The sequence below is a fragment of the Myotis nattereri genome, assembly GCF_964212035.1.
Source record: "Myotis nattereri genome assembly, chromosome: 17".
Classification (NCBI taxonomy): Eukaryota; Metazoa; Chordata; class Mammalia; order Chiroptera; family Vespertilionidae; genus Myotis; species Myotis nattereri.
In genome coordinates this window covers 46,954,356-46,979,379 of record NC_138092.1, presented here as the reverse complement: position 1 = coordinate 46,979,379, position 25,024 = coordinate 46,954,356, and the positions used below count along the sequence as shown (strand labels likewise).

The 25,024-nt window shown below is 46.1% G+C and overlaps 1 protein-coding gene and 1 pseudogene across 2 annotated transcripts in view; both read left to right on the top strand.

The window, feature by feature from the left end:
- Positions 1-746: 746 nt before the first annotated feature.
- On the top strand, positions 747-1,437 carry LOC308533428 (MICOS complex subunit MIC27-like; annotated as a pseudogene). Its single transcript has one exon. The product of its transcript is annotated as an MICOS complex subunit MIC27-like (transcript).
- An 18,222-nt stretch (positions 1,438-19,659) lies between these two features.
- Positions 19,660-25,024, top strand: part of SPIDR (scaffold protein involved in DNA repair) — a 273,150-nt gene continuing 267,785 nt past the window's right edge. The window contains exons 1-2 of the mRNA XM_081110967.1: positions 19,660-19,709; positions 23,730-23,888. Of these exons, the coding sequence (XP_080967093.1) occupies positions 19,677-19,709; positions 23,730-23,888 (192 nt within the window). The 5' untranslated portion in view covers positions 19,660-19,676. The remainder of the gene's footprint in view (positions 19,710-23,729; positions 23,889-25,024) is intronic.

The window sequence follows — 25,024 nt, the reverse complement described above, 5'->3', positions numbered from 1 at the left end:
CTGCCTAGGACGGAGAGAACGAAAATTGGCTTAGTTTTCTAGTAAGCACTAAGAGCTGGCATAGGGTTAATGATTACGAGGCCAATTAGCAGGTTGCTCATTTTCCCCTCCGTTAGTTTGGCTACTTGGCACAGGTGCTGACTTGGCATGAAGTTCTGGCTCACTAGGGTTGGCATTTCGCACGGCCAATACAACTGAGAGTGAGGCCAAGGGACCTCACGGAATCTACACAAAGGAGGGACTCTAACCATGGACCATGGGTTTGGATCAGGGTAAGCAGGGAACTGAGGAGTCAGACCTGAGCACTGAGTTTGGTTTTAACTGTATGTTGGATCCCATTTATGAGAAAGCCTGACTCACTATGGTATGTTAGGAGCAAGCACACTCACTCTGTTACACGGGAATCCTGCATGTGTCTTTCAGCTGAATTCCTACCTGCAGTTCTTGACTCTCAAGTCAATAACATCATCTGAAGTGAGGGAGGCATTTTTGATAGCCTTTCAGAAATGTATTTTACAAAACTACCTTTTAATTTTTAAGTTGTTAGAATAATAAGTGTAACAGAGCTTGCAGTATGTTTTCTAGTGCTTTGCTTGTCTCTAGAGACATTGCCTGACTGTTCCGGCTGTCTGTCTTTCAGGTGTACTTCCTCGGCATTGAAAATAGGAAAAGCTTCCAGACGAAGCCAGGGCTGCGAGGGACGCCCAGGTCCGGGTGCCAGAGGGAAGCCGGTGCCGGCAGCCGGGATGGGAAAGCTGACAGTCATGCCTTCAGGGCTGATATTTGCATCTATAGAGTGCATGCAGCCAAAGCAGAGGAATCCAAAAAGCAGCTAATGAAATCAGAGCAGCTCCCCATATAGACTTCACCGCTGCTTCAATCCAAATATGTTGAAGAGCAGCCTGGTCATTTACAAAATGGACACAGCTCAATTTGGAAAGATGCATCTGTTTATCTGAAGAATCCACCACGAGATTTTCTTCTGAAAATTGGAGTGATTAGCAGGCTTGGTTTCAGCAAGAAAAGGTTCTAGATTTAAGAAAATTGCTTATCCATCGGGACTGGCCACTTTAGGAGCAACTGTTTGTTACCCAGTTCAGTTCCTAATAGTTGTAAAGGTCACCAGGAAAAAGGCATATCCTACAAGTCATCAAATGTATGAAGCAGTTATATCATTGTAGACAAAAAACAATGAAAAAGAGTCACTTCTTGGATCTAAAGAAAAAATTAAGCTAGAAAGCTCTGCTGAAATAGAAATACCTGTAAAAACAGCTTACGACCCAAAGCACTCAGGGGGTTTGCCAACAGAACTCAGACCTGAAATGAAGACAAAATCAGAATTCACCTCAGGTGCTACAGTTTATGCCTGACCCCAAGCTCATGGATCCCGGGAAGTCCCATCCAGAAGATGTAGATATGTACAGCACTAGAAGCTGAAATAGTCTACGTAGAGAATTACAAGATGTGTGAAGTTCCAAATGATAATAAAACAAATCATGTAATGGGTAATTATGACACATAGAGCATAATTTAAAGCAAATTTATGCCACACATCTTCTAATGTATAGTTTGACCAATCAAGTAAGTGATTAGAACACAAACAGCAAATACAATCCAAACAATTCTATATAATAAAGAGGTAATATGCAAATTAACCCTCACGCCCTCACAAGATGGCTGCCTACGACCAGGCCGGCAGGGCGGTTAGTGAGGGACGACCAAACGACTGAACAGCAGGCTAGGTGAGGCGACCAGGCCGGCAGGGCGGTTAGTGAGGGACGACCAAACGACTGAACAGCAGGCTAGGTGAGGCGACCAGGCCGGTTGGGGGGGGGGGGGCGTGAGGGCATCCAGGCCAGCAGAGGGGGACAGTTGGGGCAACCAGGCCAGCAGGGGGAGGCAGTTAGGGATGACCAGGCCGGCAGGGGGGGTACAGTTGGGGGCGACAAGGCCAGCAGGTGGGGGCAGTTGGGGGCGATTAGGCTGTCAGGGGGGGCAGTGAGGGGTGACTAGGCTGGTGGGGGGGGCAGTTAGGAGTGACCAGGCAGGCAGGGAGGGGGCAGTTGGGGTGACCTGGCTGGCAGGGAGGCACAATTAGGGGCAGGCAGGCAGGCAGGTGAGCAATTAGGAGCCAGAGGTCCAGGATTGTGAGAGGGATGTCTGACTGCTGGCCCAGGAATCAGGCCTAAACCAGCAGTCGGACGTCCCCCAAAGGGTCCTGGATTGGAAAGGGTGCAGGCTGGGCTGAGAGGACCCCCGCACAAATTTCGTGCACCGGGCCTCTAGTATTAAAGATTGGTGAAGAGGCAGAGGTAGTAATATTAAGATGCATTTGATGACTTAAGGGTGTTTATAAACAAAATATAGAGTAAATATGTGAACAATTATGAGACTAAGATCTGAAAAAAAATATGTACGTACTTATGCAAACATATATTTGCTTTAGCTTTTTCTCACTATCAATTCCCAATTTGTGACATTAATGTCAGCTAAGTTAGAATGGTTTATGGAAGGATATATTCTCTATCCTTCTCTTTTTTCATTTCCCAGAGCAGGAATAAAATATCTATATTTTATGACACTTAAAAAAAAGAAAATGGAAATAAAAAGCAAAGACTAAACATCTTATCTTCAAAGAGCTATGGAACACAGTTCTGTTTTTTTCTAATATGGGCCAAATTGTGCTACTGATTCCACTTTCATTTTTTTCCTCCAGGGTAAGTAGTTTATTGCTTCTAATTTTCCCTTCATTGTGTATGTGAGCCATCGTTGCCCCCTTGTGGATAATTCTGGAACTGTTCACATGAATTCTTTTTGTTTTAAGTAGGAAAAAAAGACTGAAAATTAAGGTATTGTGGTCAATGGACATTCTTTTTAAAGAAATGTTGAGACTGACCAAAAAAGGTTGTAATTCCCAGACATTTCACCCTCTTCTATATTAGTTTCAAAACTTGGAATTATGGTAGGGACCACACTTTAAATCTGAAGGAGATGATAGTCAAAGAAGTAAAAAAAAAAAAAAAAAAAAATGACATTCTTTTTAAATATGAGGATACAGAATTATAAAAGAAAGCTAGTCTCACCATTATTTAAATAGTAAAACCCTTAATGTTTACTGAGAGTGGGGCCAAGGGGTGATATGGCTTTCCTTAAGTTAGTTTAAGTTTACATAAATGCAAATAAAGGAAAGCCAGCCATTTGATTAATCTTCACTTGCTACCTATGGAATTAACACCAGTTCTGAGAAAACCCAATCTTAAGACTGTGTACACACCCATGAGGCTGACCTTTCTTTAAGGGTTTTCTGTAACATACTAGTAAAAATAACTTCAATGTGCTTAACTAAGCATTTGTGACTGGTTCCTAGGGAGCAGAGCATCTTATAACAATCATTCCTTCTTCTACTCATGACTTCGTTTATTAAACAAAAACAACTACTGAGCACTTACTGTGTGTGGGGGTCACTGTTTGAGGTTGTGGGAATAAGACCCTTCTTTCCTCAGAAGAGTTGCAATCTGATATAGAGACAAAAATTGCAATAAAGTATTATACATTTCACTGCGTAAGTTTGCTCATGGTACAAATGCAAGCAACATATTTTAAGTTCATTTCAGAGGAGCAGCTCAGAAAAGCTCCATAAAAAAGAGGACCTGAGATGTCTTGGGAGTCTTTAAACAGAAGAGAAATGGGAGCAAAGCCGTCTGGTCTTAGAAAGCTCATGTGCACAGACATGGTCTTGTTCTCATTCACCCATTCTTGGAGGCCTCAAAGGACACCAACTGATAACTTCCTCCTCCTCCTTTTCCTCCTCCTCCTCCTTCTCCTCCTCCTCCTCCTCCTCATCATCATCATCATCATTATCATGTTAACAAGGAAAGAACAAATTTTTTTTCTGTTTTAAATATATTCCACTGCTCTTTTTACAGAGAGGAGGGGAGAGGGATAGAGAGTCAGAAACATCAATGAGAGAGAAACATCGATCAGCCGCCTCCTACACGCCCCCCACTGGGGATGTGCCTGCAACCAAGGCACATGCCCTTGACCGGAATCGAACCTAGGACCCTTGAGTCCGCAGGCCGATGCTCCATCCGCTGAGCCAAACCAGTTAGGGCAACAAGGAAAGAACAAATTTTTATTGCCAGGTAGTAAAATAAATGTTTTCTTCCATATACCTTAGGAGTTCAATATTGTAATCATTCTCATTTTACACATACAAAAACGAAGACTCAGCCTTGGCCAATTTTCTCAGTGGTTAGAGTGTCGGCCCCTACACCTAAGGGTTGAGGGTTCAATTCCCAGTCAAGGGCACCTACCTGGGTTGTGGGTTTACTCCACTGGTTGGGAGGCAGCCAGTTGGTATGTCTCTCTCACAGGTATGTTTCTCTCTCTCCCCACCCTTATCCTTTCTCCCTTCCACTCTCTCTGAAAAAGCAATGGAAAAAATATCCGCAGGTGGGGATAACAAAACAAAAGAGATGGCTCAGACAGAGTAAATAACCAGCTAAAAACTGCGTGTGTGCACTTCCACCTCCATCCCTTGAACCTCTGCGCTTTACCGGCTGGCACGGTTTGCCCATACTAAGGGCTCAGATATTGGTTGTCAGGTACAATGACTTCATAAAAGATAAAGTGAAGTGGTTGACTTTGATGTTTATGATGCTGTTCAATGAATGCACATTAAGTGCCCATAGATGAATAATAAAAGTGAGAAATACTCCAGGAGTAGAGAACAAAACTTTGTGTTATGTATGTCTATTGGGAACAAAGAATCCTTTTGAATGTCTGACTTCTGACTACATAGCAGGAAGTCACGCATATGTCATTGTTAGGCAGCATCAGGGGAGCCCCCCCCCACCACCACCACCCTCAGGCAATGCACAGTAGAGAGGAGTACATGCTGTGATCGCTCTTTAAGGTTGAAACAGTTGGGGACTTTTATTTTACAAATCATCTGGTATATGTGAATTATATTAGTCAAATAAGGAATTATTGGTTGGTTGAAAATTTTATGTTTGAATTTTTTGCAAATAACAGTAAACAACTCCTTTCAGGTTTAAAATACCACATTCAACAAATGAGTTACTATGCTGAAGAAAGTAATCAATATAGGAAAGCATTTGGAATCTAAAATACAAGTATCTGAAGGAACTGGGACTAGATGAGACCAGATAAGACTAGGAGGGAATGAGAAGGTGGCTCTATGAAAATACAGTACATTTCAAATCTACTCGGCTGATTCAGAACAAAAGGAAAGTGCTAACTGTCGTGGAGTCTCGGCCTCCGTGTGCTTACGGTTTGCAAGAATACACACTTGGTCCTTGACTTTTTGTATGTTGTATTTTTATATTCATAAACACACGCACATTCATACACAGACATAGTTGGTATTGTTCCTTTAGTCTTTGTTTTCCTTCCCATCATCGCATGAGAAAATTGGGAGACAAAATCAAACCAAAAAAATGAAGCTTTAAAAATAAATGGGAATAGCATCGTTTCCCTCCAGAACATTCCTCTGCAGGAGTGTTATTATTCGTGGCAGCACAGGCCAGTTTTTTCCTTGGACATGAAGGCATGGTGAAGGAGTCTCACTGGCGATGGAATAAGCTTCAAAGACAAGTTCCCCCTCGGCCTTCTGCAGTGTGTGGTAGTGGTCAAGGCATGGAGACAGAATCAGAGATCTGGGTTGAGTCTAAACTTGTTGCCCTCAAGATTTGTGTCTTCAGCAACTCACTTATCTCTCTAGGTCTCACTTTTTCATTTATAAATGGAGATGTTAAAAGTATTGATATTCAGGTCAATGAAAAAATGCATGTAAATACTTCATCAGGCACTTTAAAAAGTGATCAGTTAACATTGTCTCTGTGTATAAGCACATTTTGTTGATTTTCTAATTGTAAAGTATGAAAGTACATACTTTTATCTTAAAGGTGAGTTTTAAGATTAATTGTCTAATATTAATTAGGCAATTTAAAATATGTCTGAACATTATTTGACTTTAATTGCCTATCATAGATATATGCCTTATATTCACTATCATGAATAAAAACCTCTTAGTAAAGAGGTGGACTGAGTCACCAAAACATTTTTGTTTGCTGCCTTTCATGGAACCTTAAGTCCTAAGAAGGCTTTTTGACGTAGTGAGGGGTCAAAGTTTTATACTGTTTAGGAAGAAGGCTATTCCATTTTTATACTATTTTCTTCCTAATGTACAATTTTTGAATGGTCTGGAATCAGACAAATTACCCTCTGGGCTGAAAAGGGCCTCCATGATGATGAAAGGAAAAGACAAAGAAAAGGGAACACTGGACTCGTTGCTCTTTCAAAAGAGGGGCCAGATACTAGAGCCTTCCACAGGGAACCTGAAACACACCTTCCTTTCTGAGATCTGAAAGCAAGAGGTGCCCTACATTTAGATTTCCAGAGTGTAACTTCCATTAACAGTGACCCCAGCTAATCATCCGAGGAGGAAGAAAAGGGTAAAATAGCTGTGAACAAATCCTTCTGTGGTGTTAAAGGAAACGGATTCAAATGACTGTCACGTACCTGTCTGTGACTTTAAGAACACCCCTGGAAAAAGTGGCCTGTTTTTTACAAAAAAAAAAAAAAGAGTAGAGTCCACGTGAGTTATTTTCACAGAGGAGAGCAGCTCTACTAACTGCCTAAATTATACTCATTTAAAGGTCCCGATCAAAGTCTGTCATAATTTTTATAATCTATGCAATTATATAAATGTAGTACATAGTTATATATGTATATAACGTCGGCAAGAAATCCTATCTACGGTCCTTTGCTAGGCTCCCCGTAGTAAAATGCTGGTCCTTCTTTTCCCAGCTGCTGACTGGTGATAGTTATTTTTAATTGAAGGGGGAAATTGATTGTGAATATCCCAATATTCTTGAGGTACTTAGGTGAATATGAGAAAATCAAATTTAGGATTATGATTGCTCATTGACTTTCTTCATAAAGTCATTAGCATTACTTACTACTAAAACTCATATTGTCTACTGGATTCCTATGACTGTCAACTAGATTATATTAACAATTTTATAACTTTAAGAATTAAAGTTGATGCTCTTTCCCCTTATTGGCAAATGTTTATTTTTTAAATGCTCTAATAAAAATAGTTTTATTTAAATATATGGACGTTTTGAAATTATATTTTGAGTAAATGCCGTCAGGTCTGAGGATTGACCTATTTTTTTGTCCGTTTTGTTAGTGCTGTTTGTTCCAGGCCATCCCCATTGTGCTAAAAAGCATGGACTCTCTCTTCTATTCTGAGTGTGGCCATTTCCGAGGGATTGATGGGCGTTCTCTGAAAAACAAGGAGCCTAGGGGCCTATTTTTATGAGGCGCATTTCTCACCCCTGTCACTCAGGGTCGGTTGCTCCTCCTTGAAGCACTTCCTATCTATGGCTTCCGTGCCACCACCCTCTTCTGGGTTTCCCCGAACCATTAACCAATGTACCTGGGCCCCTGTGTTGGACGTTCCTCCTCTTCTGGACATAGACCCCTTCTCTCCACCCAGGGGCCCTGCCCTATGTAACCAATGCAGTTTCCTAGGCATAGGAAGTTAAAAAGTGACTCATGCAACTCCAGAACAACCGTACTAGTCTTGAAATGTCTACATTGAAATGCTTGTTAGAGAATTTTTTAAAGTGTCTTTAGAGACAAGATTATTTGAGTCTGTTCCCTGCAGCCTGGCTTGCTAACACCGCTGAAGACTCAGGAGTGCCCAGCGCGCCTGAAGAGCTATCTGGTGTGGGCTTTCTCGGGAAGAGATCCTCTCTGCTGAGAGCACTGTAGGGAGAGCCATCTTTCCCCCCTGTGAGCATTGTCACGTCTGGATGATGCCTGGAACTGATCTTGTCATCTTGCTGCAGCCTAAGGACAAAGTCACCATTGAAGTGGACTATATCAGACAGTGTCAGTCAGGAAAATGGAAGCACTCAGACAGAGGAGGAATTAAAGCAGGAAAGTGGTTACAAAGTCACTGGTAGGGATGAAAGAAAGAAAGAAAGGGGCAAGGTTGGGGGGTAAGGGGGAGAAGAGAATGGGAGCACATGTCAGAAGACTGCGCCCATGCTTGGGCTGAAGCCCTTGACCCTGAACTGGCCAGCCAGCACTTTGCTGAAGGCAGTGCAGGTGCCACAGAGCAAACTCAAGAGCCTGCACTACTGACCTTGCGGCTGGAGGGAAAGCAAAGGTGAGAGACATAAGTAAAATCAGAGTGTCTAGGAAAAATTAAAGGGAAGATAACCTAAAACTTCCAGGAAATCTCCACCAATGAAGCAAAGAAAAAAAAATGCCTCTTTTATTCTGTGAGCAACAAACCAAACTGGGTTGGGGGTCTCAGACAATTCGCTCATATGATTGCAAAGACAGACAGAAACTCCCGGATTGGAGAGGGTCCCCTGAGGGCTTCCAGATTGGAGAGGGTGCAGGTCAGGCTGAGGGACCCCCACCCCCACCAACCCCGTGCATGAATCTTTGTGTACCGGGCCCCTAGTGTCAAATAAATGAATAAAACAACTATTTAATAGCCAAAGGCATATACATTCTAATAGCAGAAATGGCTTTGAAGCAGTTTTAGGGAAGTTATTTCAAGGGTGGGAAATAAGGTAATTCCATGGCAAGTGAAGCTTTTTATCATAGAAGAGGAATCTGTTGTGAATGCATGAAAAATGTAACCACAGGCAAGAAACACACACACACACACACACACACACACACATTGATAGGTTGTTAAAGAGGTTTTTGTGGAGAGGAATCCCAGAGAAATAAAATGTCGGAGCTTGGAAACTGAAAGACGGAAGATCTAATTCCATTTCTGTCACCAATTGTTTAGCAGCGGTTCTCAACTTGTGGGTCACAATCCCTTTGGCGGTCGAACGACAGGGGTCGCCTAAGACCATCCTGCATATCAGATATTTACATTACAATTCATAACAGTAGCAACATTACAGTTATGAAGTAGCAACGAAAATAATTTTATGGTTGGGTCACAACATGACGAACTGTATTTAAAGGGCCAGAAGGTTGAGAACCACTGGTTTAGCAGAACTAAGTCAGTCAGTCACTCAATTTCTTGGTTACTGTTTACTTATTTATGAAAGAAAAGGGCTGGAATGAATGAGTTCTAAAATATGTTGGAATTCTCATTTCCTATGAAGTCGTCTGACTCCTGGGTTTCCCCCTCATTTATATTGGAAGAAGTAGAAAGACCGTGCAACATTTAGGGCCAGAGGAAAGTTCTTATCACTGACCCACACGGAGGCTGCCTCCTGGGGCAGAAAGGCTATGATAGCTGATAAACTTGTCCTGTCTGGAAATATTTATTCCTGGGTATTTTATTGATTTTTCAATTCAGTAAACTCGCTAACCCAAGTTATTGCCCACTCAGAATTGAATGAACTAAAAAAAAAAATATCACAGATTGAGGAGAGATTGGAAGTAATGTAAAATTACAATGAAGAAGCCAAAACTTAATGGAAAAGAGACAAGCTTGATTTCAAAAAAGCAAAAAGCAAATGCTCACTTTAAAATTCTTGTCATACTAAAAAAAAAAAAAAAAAAGAAAAGGAAATTGAATAAATATATGTACATATGTATAAACACACCCACACATACATATGTATACACACAAATTATAAAGTACAGCTCAAAAAAATTTCACAGAATATTATCGCGACCCCAGAAACTTCTGTTGTGTTTCCTTAAAGTCACTTTGCTCTAAAACATAACTAACGTCTTTGCCAATGGGTCTCTATTGAAGATCAATTTACCCTCATTAACATAGTTTTAAATTGTTCACTTTTCTAAAAATAATGGCATACTTAGCAGGCCCCAACATTGTCATTTCCTGAAGTGTGAATCTACTTCCCAGAATTACCTTATTGTGTTTGTGTTTTATTAGTTTCTCATGCTCTCAATCATTTAACGTGATTTGTACAAATTTTACTACCCGGTTCCCCACTCACACCTACAGCATAGTCACAGTGGAAGTTATAAATTTTAGAATCAATAAAAATAAGGCAAATTTCTAGCCTCTGTTTCTGGATCCCAGTACCAAAGACTATCCTCGCTTCCCTGTCTGATATAATCCTTAGTGATCGCAATAGGGCACTTTACATTTCCAGATAGGTGACCGGTTATTTTTTAAGGACCTACTCTTAAAATTAAAACTTAATCTGGGAAGACAACACAATAACCTGTAGGCAAGCTTCATTTAATTGGTCTAATTTATTTGACTTGTTTTATTCAGAGGCACAAGCAGTAATTTTCTGATAAGTCACGTGCACATTGCCTTGGCTGCTGTGGCTCAGTTGGTTGGGCGTTGTCCTTTGCATGGAAAGGTTGCCGGTTTGATTCCCAGTTGGGGCACATGCCCAGGCTGAGGGCTCAATCCCTGGTAGAAAAAACAAACAAACAGAAAACAATAACAAAATCATTAAGGAAAAAAAGGCATGTGCATATTGCCAAATCTTATATACAGTCCTGCCACCGGCCACAGGTGAAGGCTCAGAGGTGTGCTATGGTGAGGTCCCTCTGAAGCAGTGAGATACAGGAGGGAGGGCAATGCTTAGTTGGCAGTGGTTCTGAAAAAGATAATGCAGGTAAAGAAAATAGATTAAAAAGGCAAAAAAAGCAAAGTTCACATCTGGTTCAATTTATCTATAATCACTCACAGGGTGTAGTGACCTTAAAACTCAATAGTATACAGTAGTGGTCGGGCAAACCGTGGCTCAAGAGCCACATGCGGCTCTTTGGCCCCTTGAGTGTGGTTCTTCCACAAAATATCATGTGCAGGCATGCACGTACAGTACAAAGTTGATTTAAACTTTAAGTAAAGTTGATTAAGTTAATTTTAGGGAACGTTGTGGAGTGAAAGAGGATGTAGTGTCAAGGATTGAGAAAGGTATGTTGAGATGGTTTGGACATATAGAGAGGATGAACGAAAGGAGATAGACGAAACAAGTATACAAGACGAGTGTGGATGGGAGAGTTGGAAGGGGTCGACCTCAGTGAACGTACCTCAATCAGATTGAGGACATTTTTAGCAAAGGCCAGCTTAGGAGTACCCGAATCTACACTAATAAAAGACAAACATGCAAATTGACTGTACCTTCACTATGCCTTAAGCCATGCCCACCAGCCAATCAGAGCAACTATATGCAAATTAACCCAACCAAGATGGCAGCCGGCAGCCATGGAGCTGGAGCAAGCAAGAGGCTTGGTTGCCCCAATGATGGAGGAAGCCAAGCTTCCCGCTTGCCACGGCAGCTCTGAGCTCCATTCAAAGCAACAAAGTTTCAATTATAGAAGGTAAATAAACCCCATATACCTGCTTTCAGCTGGCCGTGGCCACAGAGCTGGAGCTAGCAGGAGCTGGCTCTGAGCTCCACTGAAGGCAACAAGGTTTCAATTACAGAAGGTAAATAAATCCCAGAATAAAAAAAAGAAAAAGAATAAAAGGAGAGGCAGGGAGCTTCCATCACCGGGGGCTTGGCCAGCCTGAAAATGGCCCTCAGCCCCTCACAAAGACTGGCCAGGCACCCCAGTGGGACCCCCACCCTAAAGGGGGTGTGGACAGCCTGAAAACAGCCATCAGCCCCTCACTCAGGCTGACCAAACCTCCAAGGGGTGAGGGTCCTCACTGTGGGGGTAGGGGGACTTGACCAGCCTGAAAACAGCCATCAGCCCCTTACCCAGGCTGGCCAAGCACCCCAATGGGGACCCCGACCCTGAAGGGGGTGTGACCAGCCTGCAAACAGCCATCAGCTCCTCACCAAGGCTGACCAGGCACCCCAGCGGGACCCCCACCCTGATCCAGGACACCCATCAGGGCAAACCAGCTGGCCACCACCCATGTACCAGGCCTCTATCCTATATAATAAAAGGGTGATATGCAAATTGACCCTAACAGCAGAACAACTGGGAATGAATGGTCACTATGACACACACTGATCACCAGGGGGCAGATGCTCAATCCAGGAGCTGCCCCCTGGTGGTCAGTGCGCTCCCACAGGGGGAGCTCTGCTCAGCCACAAGCCAGGCTGATGGCTGCCAGTACAGTGGTGGTGGTAGGAGCCTCTCCCGCCTCCTCAGCAGCACTAAGGATGTCCAACTGCAGCTTAGGCCTGCTCCCCACTGGCAAGTGGACATCCCCCAAGGGCTCTCAGGCTTCCAGAGTGATGTCTGACTGCCAGCTTAGGCCCAATTCCCCAGAGAGTGGGCCTAAACCAGCAGGTGGTCATCCCCCAAGGGTTCCCAGACTGCGAGAGGGCACAGGCCAGGCTGAGGGACCCCCCCCTCCCCCCGAAGTGCACAAATTTTTGTGCACTAGGCCTCTAGTTAAGTTAATAACAATGTACCTACCTATATAGTTTAAGTTTAAAAAATTTGGCTCTCAAAAGAAATTTCAATCGTTGTACTGTTGATATTTGACTCTGTTGACTAATGAGTTTGCCAACCACTGGTATATACCATAGATCTATAGAGGCCCTTCCTTGAGCTCAAAACAGGGGCTCAGAAAACAAGACACAATGGCGGGAAACTTCTCTTTGTTCATCGAAGGTTTGCTATTGTCTTGGTGTCTGGAATTCAAACCATTACTGCCTATCCTGAGAACACAGAAAATGTGTGTCTGGAATATACTAAAGGAACAGGAGAAACAATGAGGACCAAACAGAAATGGGAGAAATGAGATTTGGAGGTTACAGTAATGGGTCAGTAGGGAAACAAGGAAATAAGCAAGGACAGCCAAATGACTGTTGCTGTCTTATGAGAAAATGTGTGCACGCTGAAGATCTTGTGGAGCTTTTGCAATTCCAGGAGAAGGAAGTGCTAGAGTCGGGTAGCCCGTGGGAAGTAGCTTGTGTCCTCGCTGCCACCGTAATTCTCAGCTTGCAGGATGAGGACTCTTTAGCAGTGTGGGCTGAAAACTGGTGGCACTGGAATTTCTATTCCCCACCCCCAACCTTCCACTGGGAAGATCTATGTGAATAACCATCTGCTTGGGAAAAGGTCTTCGCACGCACCACCATTGCAGGTGAGGGATTATAGCACCCGGTGAATCACAGAAATGAGAAAGGACGCCTTGAAAAGGAAGGGTCCATTCACACCACACACCCATTACCCCTCCCCCAAGCCCCAACAGCCCAGGAGGAGAGAGACACCCTCCCCTTGGGGGATCAGTGAAGGGAGTGTCAACCTCATTGGGGACCCCAGAGCCAACCTTTCTAGCACCAGACTGACTCCCCCTGGGATCCATCAATTTCACTTCTGGATATTTCTCTGAAGAAGATAAAAACACTATTATGAAGATACATTTGCAGCCCAGTGTTCACTGCAGCATTTTTCACCAAAGCTAACACATGTAAGCTACCTAAGTGCCACCATTGATGAATGGATGAAGAAAGTGTAATATATTTGTATACATACTGGAATATTTTTCAGCCATAAAAAGAAGGAAATCCTGCCCTTTACACCAGCATAGATGATCTTGAGAGTATATGAGGGTAAATAACTCAGACAGAGAAAGACAAATACTACTGTATGATCTCACTTATATGCAGAATCTAAAAAAGCCAAAGTCAGAAAGAAATAGAGAGTATAAAATAGTGGTTGCCAGGGGCTGTGGGTGTGTGAGGGAAATGGGGAGAGGCTGGTCAAAGGGTACAAACTTTCAGCTATTAGATAAATAATTTCTGGGGGTTCTAATTACAGCATGGTGACTATAATTAACAGTGCTGTATTACTATATACTTGAAAGTTGTTGAGAGAGTAGATTATAAATGTTATGCTAGCACACAGTGGTAATAATGTGAGGGGATAAAGGTGAACTAACCCTGTGGTAATCATTTTGCAGTACATATGTGTATCATGTCATCTGCTATTTAAGCTAAGATTTAGGGGTACACATTGGCCAACAAGTACTCTGTCGGGATATCAATGCTGGTGTGCACTGCTTAACATTACACATACAGACCAACTAAAAAGTTTTTACAAAGTATTTATGTCCAGACTCTCCTTCCAGATATTTAATTTTAAAAATTTTAATTTTTTAACACTTAGTTTAGTTTCCCACCAGATATTTTAAATCAGTTGACCAAGAATGAGGCCCAGGCAGTTTCCAGCAAGCCACAGACTGTCTGCATGTCAGGAGTGGGTCAGCAAGGCAACTCTGCAGCCACAGGGGAACCTGGATTGACCTGGAATACAAACCAGTCTTTTCTGGGGAAGCTCCAAAGAAATATGATGCCCCAGACTTTAGCCAGGAAGAGAGAACTCATTTATCCAAGACCAAGTGGAGATGTCGTGAAAGGTCTGAACTTCCTAGGAGGCTGACCAAGTGCATGTTCAAGAGATAACTCCCATCCTGACAGTACGGTCAGGCACAGGCAGCAGGAGACCTGGGAGAAGCCCCAGCAGATTTGTGCCTGCAGGAGACGCGGGGTCTCCAGGCCTGCAGCCGCGAGGGGGAACTTTTAAGTACTTCCGATGTCACAGGTACCATGAAGAGAATTTAACCGGGAAGTGTGGGTGAATCCCTAGGCCCCGCTGGTCCTGGGTCTCTACACACCAGTCCCGAGCCCACCACTGCACAGTTTTTAAACTGGGCAGAGATGATCCCAGGAGCAGGTCTCTGTGGCCCACAGCTTCTCTGCAGGCAGCCAGTTCCCCGTGGAGATACCCAGAGACAGACTCTGAAAGTGAAAAAAGCAAGAGAGATGGGCTGTGGCTTTGTGGCCAGACAGGCTGGCCAGGGAGGCGGAGAGAGCCAGGAGCCGAGAAGAGTGTTGTAAAAACCGAAGGAAAATTAGGAGAGAGTTGTGCTGAAAAAGCCCAGCAGTGCGGCTTTGGGAAGTTCACTGAGAGCCCCTCGGTATACTTGTTTCCTTTCATGTCAATGCTGTTTCTGGCTCTGGACTCTGATGCTCCGTTGTATCAAAATTGCGTGTTATCAAACTTTTGAAGGATAAAAATAATAAAAAAAAGTGAGGCCCAGATTTGAGCATTTTTGAAAGGTCCTTAGAGATTATGTGCGCAACCAGGATCAAGATGTTTTAATTCAGTTTATGAAACTTATATCTTACCGATCATGCTGAAGACGTTGTCTGAATATACAAGGACCCATCCTGAATTTGAAGGAAAGAAATTGAGGTAGACAATCACTTACACATAAAATGATGGAGATATATATATATTTTTTTTAGAAAGGAAGGGAGAGGGAGAGAGAGATAGAAACATCAATGATGAGAGAGAATCATTGATTGGCTGTCTCCTGCACACCCTTTACTAGGGATTGAGCCCAAGACCTGGGCATGTGCCCTTGACCAGAATCGAACCCAGGACCCTTCAGTCCACAGGCTGATGCTCTATCTACTCAGCAAACCGGCTAGGGCCAGAAACATTTCTAATATTAAGTAAACACAGCATATTCATGGTGGCCAAGACATGGAAAGAACCATGTCCTTCAGGAGAGCATTGGATAAAGAAGATGTGGTACACGTATACTATGGAATATTACTCAGCATAAGAACAGATGAAATACTGATATTTGTGACAACATGGATGGACTTTGAGAATATTCTGCTAAGTGAAATAAGCCAGAAAAAGCTAGGGCCACATGATTTAACTCATATGTGGGATATAAAACTGAGACTCATCAATATAGACAACTGCATGGTGGTTACCAGAAGGAATGGGGTGGGCAGTAGTAAAAGGTAAAGAGAGCCAACTATATGGTGATAGAAGATTATTTAACTTGGGGTGGTGGACACACAATGCAAGGTACAGCTCATGTATCATGGAAATGTACACTCAAAACCTATACGATCCTATTAACCAATGTCATCCTAATGAATGTAATAAAAATGTCTCTTCCTATCTCTTCTTTTAATGTTGGCCATCATGATGGTCCTTTGCTTTTGAATCAGTATGGAAGCATTTATGCTTCAGACGAGGCAGAGATATTCTCATGTACCTAATCAGTTGTTTCTGAAGGCAGTTACTATTAGAGAGAACTATACTAGATATTACCCTTAAACTGATAACGATTGACACGGTTCAGCTTTAAGGTGGGAAAATGGGATAAAAACTCAAATCTCTCTTACTGCTATTTTATCAGTTTGCATAAAACGAATAATATGAGCCTGGCCAGCGAGCTCAGTGGTTAAGCGTCTGCCTATGAGCCTGGACGTCATGGTTCAATTCCTGGTCAGGGTACATGCCCAGGTTGCAGGCCTAATTCCTGGCAGTGGGCAGCCAATCAGTGTTGCACTCTCACATGGATGTTTCTGTCTCTCTAAAAATCAGTAAAAAATCTTTTAAAAAGTAAAATTGATCACCATCATATTTACAATCATTTACTCTCTTAACATATAGTAATGTGCCTTGCTAAACAGGCACAGTTTTTCTCAGGTATCTTATGTGCTGTTTATAATTTGAAAGAGAATATGTGAATTTTGGCCTAGAAAGCCATGTTGAGTATTTTGCTGTTTCATTTTTTTGTTTCCTCAATTTTCAGATTTTGAATAGGATTGATGAAAGTTCTATTCAAAAAAAAAAAATGTAAGCATGAGAAAGAGAGAGGGAGACAGATTGAGAGAGAGTAAAGTTTCCAAAGCTCCTAGCTGCCAGCTAAGTGTCCCCACCTCGCCGGTGGTCCCGATGCGACCCAGCCAGCTCACAATGGCGCCCTGTAGTAGGGCACTACTTGCTAGTGGCCACTTTTGTAACCTCCAAAGAAAAGAGGTGGACCAGTTGGCCGGGTTGGTTCAGTGTGGGCAAAACCATGGATTGGGAGCTGGGGGGTGGAGGTAAGTGGGGACCAGGCAAAGGGAATGACCACAGACACAAGCATGCAGTGGGGAGTGGAAGGCAGTCTAGAGGCGCAGGGTGGGTAGTCATACTAGCACTTGTCTTTTTTTTTTCACACATCATCTACAATAATAAAAGCATAATATGCTAATTAAACCAGACTACCTTGCAGACGACCTTCTGGATGACCTTCTAGATGCCCTCCTGGACTAAGCCGCTGCACTGTGGGGGCTGAGGCAGAAGCAGCCATGGCAGTGGTGGGGGCTGAGCCCCTTGCAAGAATTTTGTGCATCAGGCCTCTAGTCTATATATATAAAGCCTAAGTGACCTGTTGACCTGACAACTGAATGACCGGTCGACCGGTTGCTATGACACGCACTGACCACTAAGGGGCAGACACTCAGTGCCTCCTAGTGGTCAGTGGATTCTCACAGCAGGAGTCCAGCCCAGCTAACCGACAGGTGCCAAACGCTGGGCTCACGGCTGGTGCCTCTGCAGAGGCAGGAGCCTCTCCCCATGTGGACTGACTGGGCGTGAGCCTGCGGCAGGAGCAATGGGGCAGGATGTACGGGAGCAGGGTGACGCCAGGCCCGGGCTCGGGCTCCTCCCCGGCCTCCTGCCACTTGGAGCACTACTACATCCCCTGAGGGGTCCTGGATTGCGATAGGGCACAGGCCAGGCTGAGGGACCTGTGCACCAGGCCTCTAGTTTATAAATAACACATAGCAGTACCTGAAACAGAAACTTCCTTCAACAGACATGAAAAATGTAGGTTGCATCACTTTTAGAATATTGACTCCTGTGTCCTGTGGAAATGGAGACACAGGAATAAGCCATTTCGACCTCTGTGGTCCTTGGGTGGTCCTGGTTAAACACATGCACTCTCCCATCCAGGGAGGGTATTAGGTGGACTGAAGTGAAGGAAGGATGGGTTCCTGGCTGGAGCCACAAACACACTTCTGGTGGCCACTAACCCCGCGGGCGGGCCCGAAAGTCCTCATCAGGATGGACCCGAAGGCCTCCCTCTTATTTTTGCGGCCCCCCATCCCGAACACCCCACCCAGACAATCCCCAAACTTGGATCCAATAGGAGAAAAGACAATATGCTCCCCCTCATTGGATATGTCAGAGGCTCCTCCTCTTCTCAGCAGCCAGCCCCACTTCCCCAGCCACAGTGCGACCACCATAAAACTTCCTGCCACTCCTCCCCTGGCCTCTGGTTTGAGTCCCTGCCAATTGCAAGCGCAGGGCGCCCGGCGGCCTAGTACCGAGGCTTACAGTCAAGCAGTAGTTCTCCTTCTCCTGTGGTGACCTTCCTTTCACTCCACACAGGGTGTGTGTGTGTGTGTGTGTGTGTGTGTGTGTGTGTGTGTGTGGTGTTGGAGGGAAAAGAAATTAAAAACATTCAGAATAATCCCCATGCCCAGTGTCATTCACTAACTAGGTTCTTTGGCATTCTCTCTTCCCCTGCTTCCCTCCCTTCCTCACACCCCCACCTCACCCCACCCACCCCACACCACCCCATCCCACCACACCTCACTCCACCCACCCCACACCACCCCATCCCACCACACCTCACCCCACCCCACCCCACCCACCCCATCCCACCACACCTCACCCCACTCCACTCCTCACCACCCCACCCCACCCACCCCACCCCACCCCACCCCACCCACCCCATCCCACCACACCTCACCCCACTCCACTCCTCACCACCCCACCCCACCCACCCCATCCCACCACACCTCACCCCACTCCACTCCTCACCACCCCACCCCACCCCACCCCATCCCACCTCACCCCACCTCACCCTACTGCCATTCCACAAGAGTGGACATTTGTTTTGTGGATTCTGTGCCTCTACCAGAGCTAGCCTGGCTGTACTTTTCCCAACCCTTTGCCTATAGCCAATGTAAACTCTTTAAGACAGCTTGCATCTTTCTCCTCCTTTCACCTGCTTGATGTATAAAAATGCTTGCAAACTCCTACACAATTGACATATTGTCTTTCATGCCCTTTTATATTCTTTCTTTTTGGCTAGCGTTTTTGGCTCAATAAGAAGTTTTCCCCCCTATATTTATATTTATTAATTTAAGGGAGGAAGGGAGAAGGAGAGAGAAATAGGAATATCAACGATGAGAGAGAATCATGCTCACTGGGGATCGAGCCCATAAACCGGGCGTGTGCTCTGACCAGAAATAGAACCGTGACCTCCTGGTTCTTAGGTGGATGCTCGACCCCTGAGACCCGCAGGCCAGGCTCAATAAAAGCTTTCTTAAAGACTTGCAGCCTAGGGGGTTCCATGTTTGTTTAACCATTCCTTAAGTATTCATTTTGAATTCGTACCCTACTTCGGGTGTTCATTTTATTTTAATTTAATGTCAACGGATGCCTGACAAAATAGACCACAAATGAGCTTTCTTGGAAAACAACCCTTGGAGGCGGACCCCCGACCCACCCTCCCTCCGGTAAGGCACCGGCCCAGCAATTCCCCCACGGGGAGCCTGATGGTCAGCGGTGTGGCCGCTCAGAGTGCGCTCAGAACCCCGAGCCCAGCGAGGAGGCTGGACTGGCCGCACAGCACCCCTTAGACTGGCGGGTACGCACCCGCCCGCCCAGGCTCGCAGCCCAGCCGGGAGCCCATTCATGCCCAGAAAACGCGGGGTGGCAGAGAAACCCGCCCCACGCCCGACTGCTCTCCAATCACAGCGCGCGCTACGACGCACAGGCTGGTTGGGCGGTGCGTCTAGAGAGTCCCCGCCCCTCGCCCTCTCGCCAGCCAATTGCGGCGCGCGGTGCGGCGGCTGTAGCGGGGCGCCGCGCAGGGAGGCTGGGCGCGGGGCGGCGGGCGCGGGATGCCTGGCCGCGGGGGCTCGCGCGGCCCCAAGGTAAGCCGAGGTCCGGAGCAGACGCCGCGCGTTCTTCAGCGCTCGCCCGGGAACTCCGTGCGCATCCGCTCGGGTTCCACCCCGGGACTGGCCCGGCCTGGTAGCGGCGAGGCGTGGGTGCGGTGCTGGTGGGGTCCGGCAAAGCTGCGGCTCCCGAGGTCGCCCCCTCCCGAGCGCGGGCTGAGGGAGCCGCACCTCCCGGCCGCGGGGGGAGGTCCGGGGAGGGGTTGCGCGGGGCGAGGCAGGGGTCCAGCCAGGGCGGACGGAAGCAAGGCGCTGCTCGGACTTGGGTTAGGAACCAGCGTGTGAGCTACAGTTGCCCTCGCCGGTGTTTGGTGGCTCTTTATTTGTCTTTTCTGACTCGTGTAACTCACCAAGACCGCGGCGTGTGCACTGGAGTGGCTCTGCTGTCATTTCCACCCACCCCCTCGACCCCCAAACCTCTGTTGCCGCACTCTCCATGCTGCCCCTAACTTTTCCCGATTCTTTCCCTTCCTACTTCTGTGGGACGGGAGTCTGAGGTTCAGTGCGGCCAGGCCATTATACCGGGTCTGCCCGGGGTCTGGCCACGGAGCACGTGCACAGACAGTATTGCATGGGTGACATTAACATACTGCGCTGGGTGGCACACCAGCTATTGCATGGGTGACATTAACATACTGCGCTGGGTGGCACACCGGCTACTGCAGGGGTGACATTAACGTACTGCGCTGGGTGGCACACCGGCTACTGCATGGGTGACATTAACGTACTGCGCTGGGTGGCACACCGGCTACTGCAGGGGTGACATTAACGTACTGCGCTGGGTGGCACACCAGCTATTGCATGGGTGACATTAGCATACTGCGCTGGGTGGCACACCAGCTACTGCATGGGTGCCATTAGCATACTGCGCTGGGTGGCACACCAGCTATTGCATGGGTGACATTAACATACTGCGCTGGGTGGCACAGCAGCTATTGCATGGGTGACATGAGCATACTGCACTGGGTGGCACACCAGCTACTGCATGGGTGACATTAACGTACTGCGCTGGGTGGCACACCAGCATGGGCGGCGCAGCTGAAAAATCGCTGCTCTAGGGCAGCCATTGTTTGGAAAGCGGAGGATTTGTGTTTCCCGGGTGGGATCTCTGAAAAAGATATTAATCTCAAGACACCCATGAAACCAGCTTTAGCGGGTTTCCTATCATGTTATGTAGCTTTCGCGGTCAAGGGGAGAGCTGAGGAATGCAAAGCCACTGGGTAATGCCTCGTGGGCGTTGGGCTAAGCTGCAGCTGGTGTGGCAAATGTTGTAGGGACAAGTCACCCTTGCTCCGCGAGGGAACAAAGCTGAGAGCTAGAACAGTGCAGAGAAAGGGTGACTATTCAGGCACATATGTGAATGCCACTGTGACTTAGATGATGATATATTTTTTTAAATTTTGTTTTATTGCTTGAAGTATTACAAAGAGTATTACATATATCTCCTTCCGCCCCCCCCCCCAGACCTTCCCCTGGCCTCCCCTACCCCCCAGTGGATATTTTCTATTTATCTATCTATCTATCTATCTATCTATCTATTTATTTATTAATTAATTCTGGTGCCGTGGCTGGGATATTTTTATTTTTAAGGAGAGGTTTTGTTTTCTCGAGTTTGCTGTTCCATTACTAATTGCAGTGTATGTAGGTGCTAGCTTGCATTTCAACACTGCAATAATTGCCCTTAAGGTTTAAAAATTATGATTTGCTTTTATTTACTATGCTTAATAGGTGTTCCTCACACAGGAAGGAAAACTCCACATATTCTCACCAGTCTTTGATGGGAGAGGTTACTGAGGCAGTTTGGAGAGAGATCTTAAAGGATGTCAAGTAGCCCAGCCACCGGGGCTCAGTGATTGCATGTCGACCTGTGACCCAGGAGGTCATGGTTGTATTCCTGGTCAGAGCGCTGTTAGGGTTGCCAAAGGCCAGAATGGTGCGGGATGACGAATTTATTCCATCATCCACACACCAGGTGGCTGAGCCCCAGATGGCTCCAGCACCCCAGTGATGGGAGTCAGGGGTTTTTAAAGGACTTTTGGTGGGCTTTTTCTAGGGGGAGAATTCTCTGTGCAGGTCGGGATTCTGGGACGTGTGTGTGTTGGGAGGGGAATTGCGGGGCGGGGGGGGGGGGCGGCAGATAATGGTCTTAGCAAGTGGGATGTGGTGGTCTAAGCAAGTGGAATGTCCATTGTGAAGTGGCCTGAAGGTCAGTTCCCAGGGGAGGGGGTATCGATTCAATTCTTTGACCAGACCTAACAGGCACTTGCTGGGGTTGTGGGCTGGATCCCCAGTAGGGGACTTGCAGTAGGCAACTGATCAATGATTCTCTGTCATCATTGATGTTTCTATCTCTCCCCCTCTCCCTTCCTTTCTGAAATCAATAAAAATATATTTTAAAACAAAAGATGTCAAGCAAATACAGGTGAATTTTAATACCTGTTGTGCATTGACATTTTTAATACAGCAACAGAGTAACTCTTGTATAACAGGAGGAATTATCAGGTTTTGGCTATGGCATCAGGATTTCTTGCTTCTTATTGGCTGAAAAAATAAATGAAAGTCATTAAAACAATATTAACATTATTAACTATGCCTCCCATAATTAAACACCCCATTTAAAAATAGAAGTTACACAGTCTGCCTCTTACTTCAATTTTGACTTTTATCTCAACACTAGTGGCCCGGTGCACGAAATTTGTGCACATTAAAAGGGAATTAGAGGAAATATTTTAATATTGCTATTTGCCCTTTTTCAATAATAGAAGTGTCAGAGATGAAAGAAAATTAGTAAAATGCATATGAAAATCTCCCTCCTGTCAAAGTCTGGGGTGTGCTGTGGGACCTAGAGTCAAGTCCCCGCCCACCACCCGCATGCACTTTGAAAATGCAGGAGACCCAGAACTGGCCGGCCCCACCCCCATTGGGTAAGTCCCAGACCCGGCCGGCCCCACCACCGTCAAGCCCCTCCAGGTGGGGTGGGGGGCGCAGCCTCAGGTCCCCCAGCCTGGTGCCGGTGGGGGGGCGCAGTCTCAGGTCCCCTGTCAAGCCCCACTGGGTGGGGGTGCAGCCTCAGGTCCCCTGGCCCGGCGATGGGGCCAGGGTCATGGCCTGAGGTTCCCTGGCCCGACACTGGGGTAGGGAGGGCATGGCCTGAGGTCCCCCGTCAAGCCCCGCTGGGCAGGGGGCCGTGGCCTGAGGTTCCCCCGGTTAGGTGCTAGGGCGGAGGGCGCGGCCTGAGGTCTCTGTGAAGCCCCGCCAGGTGGGGTTGTGGCCTGAGGTCCCCTGGCCCGGGCTCGGGTGGGGGCACGCTTTGAGGTTCCCCATCAAACCCCGTGGGCAGGGTGTGTGGCCTGAGTTCCCCCGTCAAGCCCTGCCTGGTGGGGGGCACGGCCGAGGTCCCCCAGCCTGGCACCGGGGCAGGGGGCGTGGCCTGAGGTCCCCTGTCAAGCCCCACCAGGCAGGGGGGCGCAGCCACGCAGCCTCAGGTCCCTGCTGATTGCTCGTTAAGGCTCATTACGGGAACTGGGCCTCCACTGTGGACTACCAGCAGTGGGCCCTTTTGGGGGAGGTGGTCCCAGCTGACTGGTTGTTTGAGTACCCAGACTGCCCCACCCCTTCGGATCTTGGTTGGGACCTTGTTCCCACCCCTTTGCAGATACCATTCTCAGGTCGCCTGCTCCACTTTGTAGTGAACACCGGTTGTCTTTGTGCACAGGCCCTTCGTTGCTTCTCTCAGCTTCTTGCCTTTCGGATATGATACCATGCATGAGTTTGGAGGCTGGATTTTTTATTCTGACCCATTTGTGTTTTGGACTTTGTTGACAAGTTGTAATTGTTGTCTCTGTACTTTTGGTTTTGCTGTCACATTACTCCTTCACGTGGGGATTCAGAGACATTTAAGAAATATGCCTTCACCATCGCCATTCTGGGTTTCCATATTGTTAATTGTCAACTTAGTGAAGTTGATTATTTTTTCTTTAAAAATTATCACTACAGAGAAAAAGAAACCGGGATCTTGTGGAGTACCCCTCCTTTCCGGGAGAGTGTCCACCGCAGGCCAGAAGAGCAGGCCTCGGGGCAGGGGGGGCCACTGCCTCCCTCGCAGAAGCATGGCTCAGGTGTGAAGAAGGATTTCAGGATTCTCCTGGGACTCGGGTAAAGTACTAATTCGGGCGAGGGGTGTCCTTTAAGCTGAAAGTTCGTTATAATATTAAAGTAGGGTTTCGAATGTACATGTTAAAAAATTGACAAATTAGTTTATCTGTTTTTGCTTATGTAGACATGTTTGTTTAATTAAAGTTCGTATGAAAAGTTTAATTTCACAGAAAAGTTTTTTGTACATATTACTATAATTTTTAAATTTATACTGAATAGGTCTAGTAAATGCATGCATTTACCAATCATCACCAGCAAACAAATGCACACGGCTGGGGCATGGCTTAGCACGCCTCAGGACATTGGCTGGCACACGTTAAAGAAAGTCACACCAGGCAACAACAAGCAACGTGCAATGTGGCGTGATCCCATGCTAATCACTCGCCAAACACTGTTTGTGAGTGGTGACTCTTGGATTTAAATATCCTGTATAATAAAACCCTAATATGCAAATTGACCAAACTGTGGAACAACTGGTCGCTATGATGCACACTGATCATCAGGGGGCAGATGCTCAATGTAGGAGCTGCCCCCTGGTGGTCAGTGCGCTCCCACAGAGGGAGCGCCACTCAGCCAGCAGCCAGGCTCTCAGTTGGTGAGCTCATTGGCGGTGGCGGGAACCTCTTCCATCTCCGCTGCAGGCGGGCTGTAAGGAGTGAGGGGTCCCGGACTACGAGAGGGTGCAGGCCGGGCTCAGGGACCCCCCCCCCGGCTCCCCCAGTGCACAAAATTTTGAGCACCGGGCCTCTAGTGTAGACTATATTTGTAGATAATGTAATCTTTATTTGTGTTGGCAAAATTACTATAGTGTTTTTCCCCCAAATACAGTCTATTCACTAAAATTTGTTAAAAATAATAGTGAATTAAGAAAACAACAACTGTTAATTTAATTATAAGCAAATGTTGGTTAAAAGCAGTTTGAAATTAACAAGGTGTTTTAAAACAACATCCAGACCGGAAGTTTTGTTCATTAAATCCAAATTCTGTTAAATTGAAGACTGCAACCTTGAGGGTTTACTATAGTAAAATTGTTTAGATCTGAGTGTTCAGGCCACTGTACTTTTATTTCTTTGGAATTCCCTTTCTTGTTTTCTTTAAAAATACTGTCATGATATAGTAGGAAACCATATTACATT